We start from the raw sequence: 13,987 nt of genomic DNA on the forward strand, positions 1-13,987 counted from the left end.
GGCTCCTCCTCCCCCTCCCATCCCCTCACTGTAGGGCTTCCTCAAGGGTCAGTTCTTGGTCCCCTTCTGTTCTCTATCTACACTCGCTCCCTTGGTGAACTCATTCACTCCCATGGCTTCAACGATCATCTCTACGCAGATGATACCCAAATCTACATCTCTTCCCCTGCTCTCTCTCCCTCCTTCCAGGCTCGTGTCTCCTCCTGCCTTCAGGACAGCTCCATTTGGATGTCTGCCCACCATCTAAAACTCAATATGTCCAAGACTGAACTCCCAAACCCTGTCCTCTCTCTGACTTTCCCATCACTATAGACGGCACTACCATCCTTCCCGTCTCACAAGCCCGCAACCTTGGTGTCATCCTTGACTCCACTCTCTCGTTCACCCCTCACATCCAATCCGTCACCAAAACCTGCTGGTCTCACCTCCGCAACATCGCCAAGTTCTGCCCTTTCATCTCCATCCAAACCGCTACCTTGCTGGTTCAGTCTCTCATCTTATCCTGTCTAGATTACTGCATCGGCCACCTCTCTGATCTCCCATCCTCCTGTCTCTCCCCACTTCAGTCTATACTTCACGCTGCTGCGCAGATCATCTTTGTGCAGAAACTCTCTGGGCATGTTACTCCCCTCCTCAAAAATCTCCAGTGGCTGCCTGTCAACCTACGCATCAAGCAAAAACTCCTCACCCTGGGCTTCAAGGCTGTCCATCACCTCGCCCCCTCCTACCTCACCTCCCTTCTCTCCTTCTCCAGCCCAGCCCGCACCCTCCGCTCCTCTGCCGCTAACCTCCTCACTGTACCTCGTTCTTGCCTTTCCCGCCGTCTACCCACAGCCCACATCCTCCCCCTGGCCTGGAATGCCCTCCCTCCACACATCGGCCAAGCTAGCTCTCTTCCTCCCTTCAAAGCCCTACTGAGAGCTCACCTCCTCCAAGAGGCCTTCCCAGGCTGAGCCCCTTTTTTTCCTCTTCTCCTCCCCATCCCCCACTGCCCTACCTCCTTCCCCTCCCCACAGCACCTGTATATATGTTTGTGCAGATTTATTACTCTATTTTTCTTGTACATATTTACTGTTCTATTTATTTTGTTAATGATGTGCATTTAGCTTTAATTCTATTTATTCTGATGACTTGACACCTGTCCACATGTTTTGTTTTGTTGTCTGTCTCCCCCTTCTAGACTGTGAGCCTGTTGTTGGGTAGGGGCCGTCTCTATATATTGCCAACTTGTACTTTCCAAGTGCTTAGTACAGTGCTGTGCACACAGTAAGCGTTCAATAAATACAGTTGAATGAATGAGTGAATGAGTGTTTCTCAATGTACTCGACCTTTCTTATTTGTCTTTTCCTTGAGGTAGAGAGTGGGGAAATTTCATTATTCCCATTGTGTGCTGTTAATCCTTAGGTTCAAATCAATCAGTGGTATGTATTGAGTGCTTTTTGTGTACAGAGCACTGAACTGAGCCCTGGAGAGAGTACAGTACAATAAAGTTGGTAGACACGATACCTGCCCTCAAGGAGCCTGTAATCTAGTGGGGAAAGATGGGCATTAAAGTAAATTACAGAAAAGGAAAACCGCAAAATAGAAGGATATGTCTGTGCATTAGAGAAGCAGCGTGGCCTACTGGAAAGAGCATGGGTTTGGGAGTCAGAAGACTGGGGTTCTAATCCCAGATCTTCCATTTGTTAGTCCTGTGATCTTGGGCAAGTCACTTCACTTCTCTGTGCTTCAGTTACCTCCTCTGTAAAATGGGGATTAAGATGGTGAGCCCCGTGTGGAGCATGGAATGGGTCCAACCTGATTATCTTGTCTAGCCCCAGCGCTTAGTACCATTAAAAAACCCTCAAAACTGTGGCGTATTTATTGAGAGCTTACTACATACAATGCGAGGTAGGAAGAACAATGGTATTGCCTACAGTGATGGGAAAGACACAGGGAGGACAGAGCTTAGGGGGAAGATAAGGAGTTCACTTTGGACATGTTTAGTGTAAGGTGTCAGCAGGACATCCAGATAGAGATGCCTTGGATGCAGGAGGAAATCTGAGATTTCAGGGAAGGAGAGAGGTCAGGGTTGGGGATGTCGATTTGGAAATCCGCTGCAGAGAGATGGTAGTTGAAGCCATGGGAGTGAATGAGTTCTCCAAAGGAGTGGGTGTAGACAGAGAATAGAAGGGGACCTCGAGCTGAGTCCACTGTCAGAGGAGCCAGTAAAAGAAACTGAGAAGGAGCAGTCAGAGTAGAGGTCTCAGTGGCCTCTACTCCATCCTAATCCTCCCTCGATCTCGCAGATGCCTTTGGCACTGTGGACCACTCCTTTCTCCTGGAAGAGTAATTGTCGGATTTGAGGAGGGAAGGCGTTCCAGGCCAGAGGCAGTATGTGGGGTAGGGGTCAGCGGTGAGATTGAGGTAGAGTGAGAAGTTTAGCATCAGAGGAGTGAAGTGTGCTGGCTGGGTTGTAATAGGAGAGTAGCGAGGTGAGGTAGGTGGGGGCAAGGTGATTGAGTGCTTTAAAGCCAGTGGTGAGGAGTTTCAAGGAGAAGGGAGTGGTCTTGAGTGTCCAAAGCACTGAGAGGTCAAAGAGGAGGATTAGGATAGAGTAGAGGCCACCAGATGTGGCGAGAACAAGGTCATTGTTTACTTTTGAAAGGCTGCCTTTGTGAAGCAAAGGGGGCGGAAGCCAGATTGGAGGGGATATAGGAGAGGATTGAAGGAGAGGAAGTGGAGACAGCACGTGTAAACAGCTCTCTCAAGTTTGGAGAGAAATTGTAGGATGGAGTTGTGGAGTCAGGGGAGGTTTGTTTTAGGCTAGGGGATACATAAGCATGTTTGAAAGCAGTAGGAAAGAAGCCTTTGGAAAGTGAACAGTTGCAGATGGCAGTCGAGGGAAGATGGGAGGTGGCGAGTGTTTTAGAAAGCTATGAAGGGATGTGGTTAAGGCACGGGTGGAGATGTAGAGAGGAGGTGAGAGATTTCATCTGAAGTTACTAGAGGAAATATAGGGACAGTAGAAGAGGGCGGAGGAGGTGGTGGCGATTGGAGAGGAGCAGGGTATTTTAGAGAGATCATGCCTGATGGTTTGAATTTTGTTGATGAGTTATCTGGCTGGGTCATTAGGGGAAGAGGTGGTGGGGGCAGGGAGGACAAGAAGTTTGAGGAGGGAGTTAAATGTTTAGAACAGTTGGCGGGGGCAGAGGGTATGGGAGGGAATTAGAAAGGACGAAGTATTGTCATTGGGTAGTGGAGAGGGCCAAATTGAAACAGATGAGAATGAAGTTAAGGTAAACAAGGTCAGAGAGATGTCTAGATTTCCTCCAACAGTGCAGGTTGGGCACAGGAACAGAGAAATCAATCAATCAATCAATCAATCGTATTTATTGAGCGCTTACTATGTGCAGAGCACTGTACTAAGCGCTTGGGAAGTACAAATTGGCATCACATAGAGACAGTCCCTACCCAACAGTGGGCTCACAGTCTAAAAGGGGGAGACAGAGAACAGAACCAAACATACCAACAAAATAAAATAAGTAGGATAGAAATGTACAAGTAAAATAAATAAATAAATAAATAAATAGAGTAATAAATATGTACAACCATATATACATATATACAGGTGCTGTGGGGAAGGGAAGGAGGTAAGACGGGGGGATGGAGAGGGGGACGAGGGGGAGAGGAAAGAAGGGGCTCAGTCTGGGAAGGCCTCCTGGAGGAGGTGAGCTCTCAGCAGGGCCTTGAAGGGAGGAAGAGAGCTAGCTTGGCGGATGGGCAGAGGGAGGGCATTCCAGGCCCGGGGGATGACGTGGGCCGGGGGTCGATGGCGGGACAGGCGAGAGCGAGGTACAGTGAGGAGATTAGTGGTGGAGGAGCGGAGGGTGCGGGCTGGGCAGTAGAAAGAGAGAAGGGAGGTGAGGTAGGAGGGGGCGAGGGGATGGAGAGCCTTGAAGCCCAGGGTGAGGAGTTTCTGCCTGATGCGTAGATTGATTGGTAGCCATTGGAGGTTTTTGAGGAGGGGAGTAATATGTCCAGAGCGTTTCTGGACAAAGATAATCCGGGCAGCAGCATGAAGTATGGATAAAGCGTACTAAAGTATGGATAAAGTATGGAGAAAGCGTACTATGGATTTGCTCCAGAGTTGCAAGTTGGTGTTCGAGACAGATGTAGGGATGGGGGAGCAAGGGAGTTCGGTTTAGTGGAAGAGGTGATGTTAAGTGTGTCTATTTGTGTGACCAGAGAAGGGGGTTTGGATATGGAGACTTGACTGTAAGCTTGTTATGGGCAGGGAGCGTGTCTACTAATTGTTATATTCTCCCAAGTGCCTAGTACACTGTATATAGTAAGTGCTCAATAAATACCATTGATTGATGGTTTGAGACCAAATGGAGTTGAATGGCTGTAGAATATTGGAGGAGGTTAAAAGAACTGAGGTGTTTGTGTGGAAAAAGGCCAGATTTCCGGGGGCTGGGTGTATGGGAAAGAGAGCAGGTGAGTAGGTTGAGGTCTGGTAGAGGAATTTCAGAATTGGTGAGGGTAGAGATTGTACAATTACTAGAGATTATAAGATCTAGTGTGTGCCCAAATTGGTGAGTGTCTGAGGTGCTGTGAAGCAGGAGAACATTGGCATCGAGGAGTGAGAGGAGGTGGACAGTGGAAGGATCGTCAGTGACACCCACATGGATGTGGAAATCCCCCAAGATCAATGTAGGGGTGGAGAAAAAGAGAAATTATGTGAGAAAGGGATCAAAACAGGTCACACAGTTGGAGGCGGAGTCTGGGTGGGCAGTAGGTGGTCATGATTAGTACTTGGAGAGGATGGTAGAGGATGGTAGAGGATGGTAGAGGCGGGATAATATGGGCTTCAAAAGGAAGGGAAAGAAAGGGACAGGGAGGTGGGATGGTGTGAAAGCGACATTGGGGAGTGGGAAGGAAGCTGACTCTTCCAAATTGTTTGGGGGAGTGGGAGAAGATGAGGCTCCGCTGGTGACAGGGGCAGGGGAGACTGCCATCTGGGGAGAGCCAGGTTTCAGTGATGGTGAGGAGAAGCAGAGATTGGGTCAGAAAAGGTCAGCGATGAAGGGAAGCCTCCCTATGATGTAGAGAGGGTTCCACAGGCTGCACTTGGCTGAGGGTTTGTGGGTTGGGGGTGGTTTGAGGGATAGAAAGGGGCTGAATGGTGGTGAGCTGGCGGGGGTATCAGTGCTGGAGAAAGGGGTGGGGGTGGTGCAAGGAAGTGGGGAGGGGTTGGATGGGAGTGATTCTTTCCTTCAATCTCACTGTGGGCAGGGAATATCACTGTTTATTATTGTGCTGTACTTCCCCAAGCACTTAGTGAAGTGCTCTGCACACAGTAAGCGCTCAGTTGAATGAATTCAGTGAGTGAATCAATCATATTTACTGAGCTCTTACTGTGTGCAGAGCACTGTACTAAGCGTGTAGGAGAGTGCAGTATAACAGTGAACAAACACATTCCCTCCCCACAACAAGGTAGGGATCTAGGGTTTCGAAGAGGGCCAGCCTAAGGGTGAGGGGATGTGGAGGGGTGGTGGGGGGGGGGAGCGTGGGGGGAGTGGGGTGGATTTAGGGAGTAAGAGAAAGAAAATCCAGAGCTGCAGCAGCTGATCTGTAGACACCGTCAGCTGGGGCAGGTTCCTCTAGTAAGGGGTGACTCGACAGCTCCCAGCAAGGGGGAATCCACAAGGTCTGGGTGGCATTCAGTGAGTTATTAATGCAGTGAATGGGCTAGCTGCGCTAGAAAGTCATTCATTCATTCAGTCGTATTTATTGAGCGCTTACTGTGTGCAGAGCACTGTACTAAGCGCTTGGGAAGTACAAGTTGGCAACAGATAGAGACGGTCCCTACCCAACAGTGGGCTCACAGTCTAGAAGGGAGAGACAGAGAACAAAACAAAACATATTAACAGAATAAAATAAATAGAATAAATATGTACAAGTAAAATAAATAATAAATAAATAAATAAATAGAGTAATAAATACTTACAAACATATATTCATATACAGGTGCTGTGGGGAGGGGAAGGGAAGGAGGTAAGAGGTAAGGCGGGGAGGAGAGGGGGGTGAGGGGGAGAGGAAGGAGGGGGCTCAGTCTGGGAAGGCCTCCTGGAGGAGGTGAGCTCTCAGTAGGGCCTTGACGGGAGGAAGAGAGCTAGCTTGGCGGATGGGCAGAGGGAGGGCATTCCAGGCCAGGGGTCGATGGCGGGACAGGCGAGAACGAGGCACGGTGAGGAGATTAGCGGCAGAGGAGTGGAGGCTGCGGGCTGGGCTAGAGAAGGAGAGAAGGGAGGTGAGGTAGGAGGGGGCGAGGTGATGGACAGCCTTGAAGCCGAGGGTGAGGAGTTTTTGCCTGATGCGTAGGTTGATTGGTAGCCACTGGAGATTTTTGAGGAGGGGAGTAACATGCCCAGAGCTTTTCTGGACAAAGACAGTCCGGGCAGCGGTGTGAAGTATGGATTGAAGTGGGGAGAGACAGGAGGATGGGAGATCGGAGAGGAGGCTGATACAGTAATCCAGACGGGATAGGATGAGAGCTTGAAGGAGCAGGGTAGCGGTTTGGATGGAGAGGAAAGGGCGGATCTTGGCAGTGTTGCGGAGCTGAGACTGGCAGGTTTTGGTGGCAGCCTGGATGTGAGGGGTGAATGAGAGAGCGGAGTCGAGGATGACACCAAGGTTACGGGCCTGTGAGACGGGAAGGATGGTAGTGCCGTCAACGGTGACGGGAAAGTCAGGGAGAGGGCAGGGTTTGGGAGGGAAGACAAGGAGTTCAGTCTTGGGCATGTTGAGTTTTAGGTGGCGGGCAGACATCCAGATGGAGATGTCCTGAAGGCAGGAGGAGATGCGAGCCTGGAGACGGGGAGAGAGCAGGGGCGGAGATGTAGATCTGGGTGTCATCAGCGTAGAGGTGATAGTTGAAGCCGTGGGAGCGAATGAGGTCACCAAGGGAGTGAGTGTACATCGAGAACAGAAGGGGACCAAGATCTGAACCTTGAAGAACCCCTACAGTAGGGGGATGGGAGGAGGAGGAGGAGCCTGCAAAAGAGACTGAGAATGAACGACCAGAGAGATGAGGGGAACCAGGAGAGGACGGAGTTTGTGAAGCCAAGGTTGGATAGCGTGTTGAGGAGAAGGGAGTGGTCCACAGTGTCAAAGGCAGCTGAGAGGTCGAGGAGGATTAGGATAGAGTATGAGCCGTTGGTTTTGGCAAGCAGGAGGTCATTGGTGATCTTTGAGAGGGCAGTTTCCGTGGAATGTAGGGGATGGAAGCCGGATTGGAGGGGGTCGAGGAGAGAGTTGGTGTTGAGGAAGTCCTAAGCTGTTGATGGATGATTGTTCACAGGTCATCATTAACTCTGTGATAAGTCACCATCCAGCTTCCTGGTGAAGTGGGGTCCCGGGGTGCAGAGGGGATGGGGTGGTGAGGTTAGGGATTAGCGATTCCTTCCTCCTGCAGTCCCAGGTCTTGGGTGCACTGATGGACGGAAGGGGAATGGGTTTCTGGGGTCCCCTCCCTCGAGGCAGTTCTAGGCCCCGATCCATGGGGCTCGGGGAAGGGTCCCAGGGGGCCGGGGTCTCTTCCCTGTGGGCAGTCCCAGTTTCCGGTAGTGGGCGGGGATGAGGGGGTGACAACCCTCCCCTTAGTGCAGTCCTCAGGTGGCCACATGCAGTGCATGGCCTCCTCAGACTCTGACGGGACCCTGGACCTCAGTTGGGTGAGGAGGGGAGGAGGAGGCGGGGCGGAGGGCCAGGTGTCCCTTTCCACCGAGCAATCCGAAGCCCCCTGAGGTGGGGGGGTAGCAGAGACCTTCCCCTTGCCTCAGTTTATGCCCTTTGGCTTGCCAAGTGAGTGCTGGGGTGGTTGGCGGCCCATCTCTCTGATGGGATCAAAGGTGTGAGTGGGAACGGCTGGGTGGTTATCAGGCAGAAACTCCTCACCCTGGGCTTCAAGGCTGTCCATCCCCTCGCCCCCTCCTACCTCACCTCCCTTCTCTCCTTCTCCAGCCCAGCCCGCACCCTCCGCTCCTCTGCCGCTAATCTCCTCAACGTGCCTCGTTCTCGCCTGTCCCGCCATCAACCCCCGGCCCACGTCCTCCCCCGGGCCTGGAATGCCCTCCCTCTGCCCATCCTCCAAGCTAGCTCTCTTCCTCCCTTCAAGGCCCTACTGAGAGCCCACCTCCTCCAGGAGGCCTTCCCAGTCTGAGCCCCCTCGTTCCTCTCCCCCTCGCCCCCCTCTCCATCCCCCCATCTTACCTCCTTCCCCTCCCCACAGCACCTGTATATATGTATATATGTTTGTACAAATTTATTACTGTATTTTACTTGTACGTATCTATTCTGTTTTATTTTGTTAATATGTTTGGTTTTGTTCTCTGTCACCCCCTCCTAGACTGTGAGCCCACTGTTGGGTAGGGACTGTCTCTATATGTTGCCAACTTGTACTTCCCAAGCGCTTAGTACAGTGCTCTGCACACAGTAAGCGCTCAATAAATACAATTGATTGATTGATTGAGGTTCAGTGTCCCTTGTGGCTCATCCCTAGACCCCACCACAGTAGGGGGAGTGTGGAGGGGAACTGTAGCTCAGACCACTGATATATCAGTTCACTACCCTCTGGGAGTCTTCCTTTAACAGAGCCTTGTGAGGGCAGTCAGACTGCTTGGGGAACCGTATATAGGAAGAAGACACAATTCCTGCTCACCAGAAATGTACTTGGAAGGTATAGAAAAAGGTTCTTCTGCCTGCCCCCCACCCCCTCTCACACCCCCCGACACCCCCACCTTTATCCTTTCTCCCTGTCCCTTCTCTGCCTCCTTAGTGGCCTAGAGCTTGCCATTTTTGTCTGTCACGTCCTTCTGTCTCTGGTAACAGCTTCTACTGTAATTTTAAAGCAGGATTCAATTTTGTTTACGGAAACTCAAAAGAAAGAAGTTACCACCTAGGTGACTTCCGATATGGGGCTCTATTCGGTATATTCCACAGCATCTTTATGACAAATACTTCTGTAGTTGAGCAAGTACAAATGAAATTCCTGAGTTATGCAGTTTTCTTCTTAGTATAAGCACCAAGTGTATTGATTTATCTGCAAGTTTTGCTGTTTGCCTTTCATATCTGATTTTTGAAAATTGGGTATTGCAACTAGAGGCACACACTAGGGATAGTATGCGTCTTATGCATTTTATTTTTATATGCCTCATGGTGAGTTTCTTATGAAGGTTGGTCTGTTCCAATTTGTAGATGAACCTATGGATTCTCATATAGAGGATGCAGTTGCCTGTGATTTTGAATTAAAAAGGAAATTGGACATCCACCAGTCTGACCTAAAATCATTGGATGATGACCGTGAAGAAGGATTGGAGAAAGCCAAGGAGAAGAACAAAGAAAAATGTTTGAGAGAAGAGGAACGTGACAAATTGATTCAGGCCTGTGTAGAGAAAGAGAAGCTGGGCTCCGGGGAACCGTCAAGTTCGATTAAAGTTTTTCACGCGTCACCTAAACCAGGTAATAATAGCTTGTTTAGGGTTAAAATTTATTTTTGAAGATTGGTTTTATCAGTGATTTTGTTGGATTTACTAGAGCCCGGGCTTTGGAGTTAGAGGTCATGGGTTCAAATCCCGACTCTGCCGATTGCCAGCTGTGTGACTTTGGGCAAGTCACTTAGCTTCTCTGTGCCTCAGTTACCTCAGCTGTAAAATGGGGATTAAGACTGTGAGCCCCCCGTGGGACGACCTGACCACCGTGTAGCCTCCCCAGCGCTTAGAACAGTGCTTTGCACAATAGTAAGTGCTTAATAAATGCTATCACTATTATTATTATTATTAGAGTCAGACAGTAAGATAATTAATTGCTCATCTTTATTAAGTGCTTACCGCCTTTGTACTTTGGAAATTAGAAAATCAGTGTTCTGGTAGATGGTAAACTCCTGGAGGTCAGGGATTATGTTTACTCTCACACTGTCCTAAATGTTTAGGGTAGTGCTCTGCACATAGTAGGTGCTCAGTAAATAGTATTTATGGTGATGGTATTAATATTAACGATGCTAAATAAAACATCGTGTCAATCAGTGATCATTGATCGGTGATCGCATGCAACAAAGCGAGCAAAAATGACTTACAGATATTGCAGAAGAAAAAAGGACATGAAATGTTGAATCAGTTTCCTCCAAAATACAGCCAGTGTTAAAGGTCAATTTTAGTTTAAAAGTTTCCAGATTAAATTGTTTCATGCTTTCTTAAAAAAGGAAAGATTTTTTCCATGATAAACTGTTTATACAAGAATTAGAGTAAAAAACCTGCCCAAATGAAGTAGGTCATTGACTTTTTAGAATAGTTTATTTTAGATATTTTCAGAAGGGTAAAAGGCACCAAGGTTATATTAAATCTCAGTCCTGAACTGTATCCAGGCTAATTATGGAAAAACAATTTACGGAAAGCATTGGAGGATGTTGTACTTATTAAAGTTGCATATGCTGTACTTAAAATCCTGGGAAAACATCAATCTTGAATTCCATCTCCCGTTCTCACTTTGTAACTTTGATAAGGATCTTTTTCTTTGTGGAAAAAAAAGATCCAGTTAATTTTTCAAGTGGAGATAATTTTTTTTTTTAACTGCAGTCATCATCATCATTATTGTGGTAATTATTGAGGGCTTCGTGCACAGCACTCTGTTAAATCAGCAAGATAAATCCCTGTCCCGTAGGGGCTCATCATTTCATCGATGAGAATGAGTTACAGGGTAACAGTAAGAATAAAGAACTTTCAGCAGTCCAGAATGGCAATAATGTGGCTCCTCAATGCCAGCCTCACTGTACCTCAAGCTCATCCAGCTCACTGCCAACCATTTGTCCAACATCCTCCCTCTGGCCTGAAACTCTCTCCCTCTCCATATTTAACAGACCACCAGCACTCTCCCTTTGGTAAAATCCCATTTCCTCCAAGAGATCGTCCCTGACTCAGTCCTCATTTCCCGTACCCCCCCTCCCTTTTGCATGGCCTGTTTTCTTGGATCTATTCCCTTTAAATAGTTGCTGTTCGTCCCATCCTCAGCCCATATCTGTCATTGATTTTAAAGCCTGTGTGTCCATTTAGACCCTAAGTCCCTGTGGGCAGGGAACGTTTCTGCCAACTCTTTTGTATTGTACTCTTTCAAGTCCTTAGTACAGTGCTCTTCATTCAGTACGTGCATAGTTAATATTACTGATTAATGGATTGGCGCAATGGAGCTGCAATTTTACTCTATTTATTTATTTAATTTATTTGTACATATCTATTCTATTTATTTTATCTTATTAGTATGTTTGGTCTCTGTCTCCCCCTTTTAGACTGTGAGCCCACTGTTGGGTAGGGACTGTCTCTATATGCTGCCAATTTGTACTTCCCAAGCGCTTAGTACAGTGCTCTGCACATAGTAGCGCTCAATAAATACGATTGATGATGATGATGCAAGGGAAAATTTAATCAGGGAAGCTTTGTGCGAGAGGTGGGTTTTTAGCACAGTATTTTTTGTACAGTAGTAGTGATCATTTGTGGGTGATATTAAGTGCTTACTGTGTGTCAAACACTGTTCTAGGTGCTGGGGTAGGTACAGGTTAATTGTTCATCATCATCATCAATCGTATTTATTGAGCGCTTACTATGTGCAGAGCACTGTACTAAGCGCTTGGGAAGTACAAATTGGCAACATATAGAGACAGTCCCTACCCAACAGTGGGCTCACAGTCTAAAAGGGGGAGACAGAGAACAAAACCAAACATACTAACAAAATAAAATAAATAGGATAGATATGTACAAGTAAAATAAATAAATAAGTAAATAGAGTAATAAATATGTACAAACATATATACATATATACAGGTGCTGTGGGGAAGGGAAGGAGGTAAGATGGGGGGATGGAGAGGGGGACGAGGGGGAACGAGGGGGAACGAGGGTCCCCTACTCAGACATGGTCATGTCTTGCACAGTAAGTAGGAGGAAGAACCGGTATCCTAATTTTACATTTGAGGAAACTGAGGCACAGAGAAGTTAAGTGACTTGCCCGTGGTCACACAGCAAGCAGTTGGCAGAGCCGGGATTAGAACCCAGCTCCTTCTGACTCACAGGCCTGTGCTCTCTCCACTAGACCACTTAAATTACACAGTTGGGAATTAGACCTAGTCCCTGATCCTCAGTGGGCATTTGGTGACACGGAACATTTTTGCATCAGTTAGAGCAACTTCTTTTTAATATGAAACTTCCTTTTCTTCTAATAAAATCATTGGAAGAGATCTTGAGGCCATCCAGTCCAGGCCTCTGCTTCTATGACAGTTAGTGCCTAAACCATTCAGAACCGATAGTTATCTCTTTTAGCGCTTAGAGCAGTGCTTTGCACATAGTAAGCACTTAATAAATGCCATCATTATTATTATAAAAAAAGATCTTCAGGGATGAGAAGCTCTACAGCTCTCCTCAGTAGTCTTGTTGTTTTGTCATACTGATGATCAAGCAGTCCTTTTATAACAAACAGAGTTCTCCCCTCTTTTAATTTAAGGCCCTTTCTTCTTGCTGGCCCTCTTGGCATGGACAAAAGCTGGTCTGGCACTTGTCATGGCCTCCAGATTGAATGCCCACAGTTAATCCATCTCATTTTGAGTGAGAATCATGTTTCTAAGATTGGCATTCAGGTGTGTGAATACCAACTTGGTATGGGTCAAGCAAGAAATACACATAGGTATCTGCCTCTCGCGGCTCAGTGGAGAGAGCACGGGCTTTGGAGTCAGAGGTCATGGGTTCGAGTCCCGACTCCACCACATGTCTCCTGTGTGACCTTGGGCAAGTGACTTAACTTCTCTGGGCCTCAGTTACCTCATCTGTAAAATGGGGATTAAGACTGTGAGCCCCACGTGGGACAACTTGATCACCTTGTATCCCCCCCAGCGCTTAGCACAGTGCTCTGCACATAGTAAGCGCTTAACAAATGCCATCATCATTATTATTATTATTATTATTATTCCTCCATTTGGACTTGCTTGGATTTACCTAGGGCTCACCGAAGTTGGTTCACTTGAATCTGCCCTTGCAATTTTTGTTAATGAAAACATGTCATATTCAGTAGGGAAAACTGAAGCCCTGGAGAAGTTCTGGTTTTAAGCCAGTTTCTGCTGAGTCTTCTGTATCAGGGCCAACGGTCAACTTGGTGGGGAACTTCCTTCATGGGTCTCCAAACTTTCCTTCATCATCTACTTGGCCACTCTTCCTTACCTTATGAAGCAATCAATCAATCAGTGGTATTCTTTGAGTGCTTACTATGTGTACATATCTATTCTATTTATTTTGTTTTGTTAGTATGTTTGATTTTGTTCTCTGTCTCCCCTTTTTAGACTGTGAGCCCACTGTTGGGTAGGGACTGTCTCTATATGTTGTCAACTTGTACTTCCCAAGCACTTAGTACAGTGCTCTGCACACAGTAAGTGCTCAATAAATACAATTGATTGATTGATTGATGTGTAGAGCACTGTACTGAGCTCTTGGGAGAGTATAATACAACAGAATTAGCAGACACATTCCCTGCCCATAACAAGTTTACAGCTTAGAGGGAGTCCCCAAGATTCTATTTTACACCCTCTATTGCCCTCCTAATATGCAATTGAATCAGTCATTGGTATTTATTGGGCACTTACTGTATGCAGAGCACTGTACTAAGTGCTTGGAAAAGTGCAGTATCATTCCAAAAGTAGCTGCTCTTGGGTAACTCAAGCACCTTTTGTTGGTTCCCGTATGTGATTTCAAATTCTCTTTACATCTAGTCCCAAATCTTCAGCTGTCTTCAAGACTTCTGTAACTGTTATCACCAACAGGATGAGAAAGACAGAACTCCACTGCCCAACTTCCCTATAAGTGTCCACTTCCATGTCCATTCCTGAGGTTGTCTGGTTAAATCTTTGATGTTTCTCTGTCTTTCTCCTTTCATGCACAATCAACTGCCAAGAGAAATTACCAGGTTCATTTTC

The 13,987-nt window shown here is 47.3% G+C and overlaps 1 protein-coding gene across 5 annotated transcripts in view; it reads left to right on the forward strand.

The window, feature by feature from the left end:
• The window catches only part of ATE1 (arginyltransferase 1), a 249,168-nt gene that overhangs the window by 14,572 nt on the left and 220,609 nt on the right, over nt 1–13,987 (forward strand). For all 5 annotated transcript variants that reach the window (XM_038757582.1, XM_038757583.1, XM_038757580.1 and 2 more), the window contains one exon: nt 9,241–9,504. In XM_038757582.1, coding sequence (XP_038613510.1) covers nt 9,241–9,504 — 264 coding nt within the window. The remainder of the gene's footprint in view (nt 1–9,240; nt 9,505–13,987) is intronic.

Source organism: Tachyglossus aculeatus, chromosome 16 (genome assembly GCF_015852505.1).
Source record: "Tachyglossus aculeatus isolate mTacAcu1 chromosome 16, mTacAcu1.pri, whole genome shotgun sequence".
Classification (NCBI taxonomy): domain Eukaryota; kingdom Metazoa; phylum Chordata; class Mammalia; order Monotremata; family Tachyglossidae; genus Tachyglossus; species Tachyglossus aculeatus.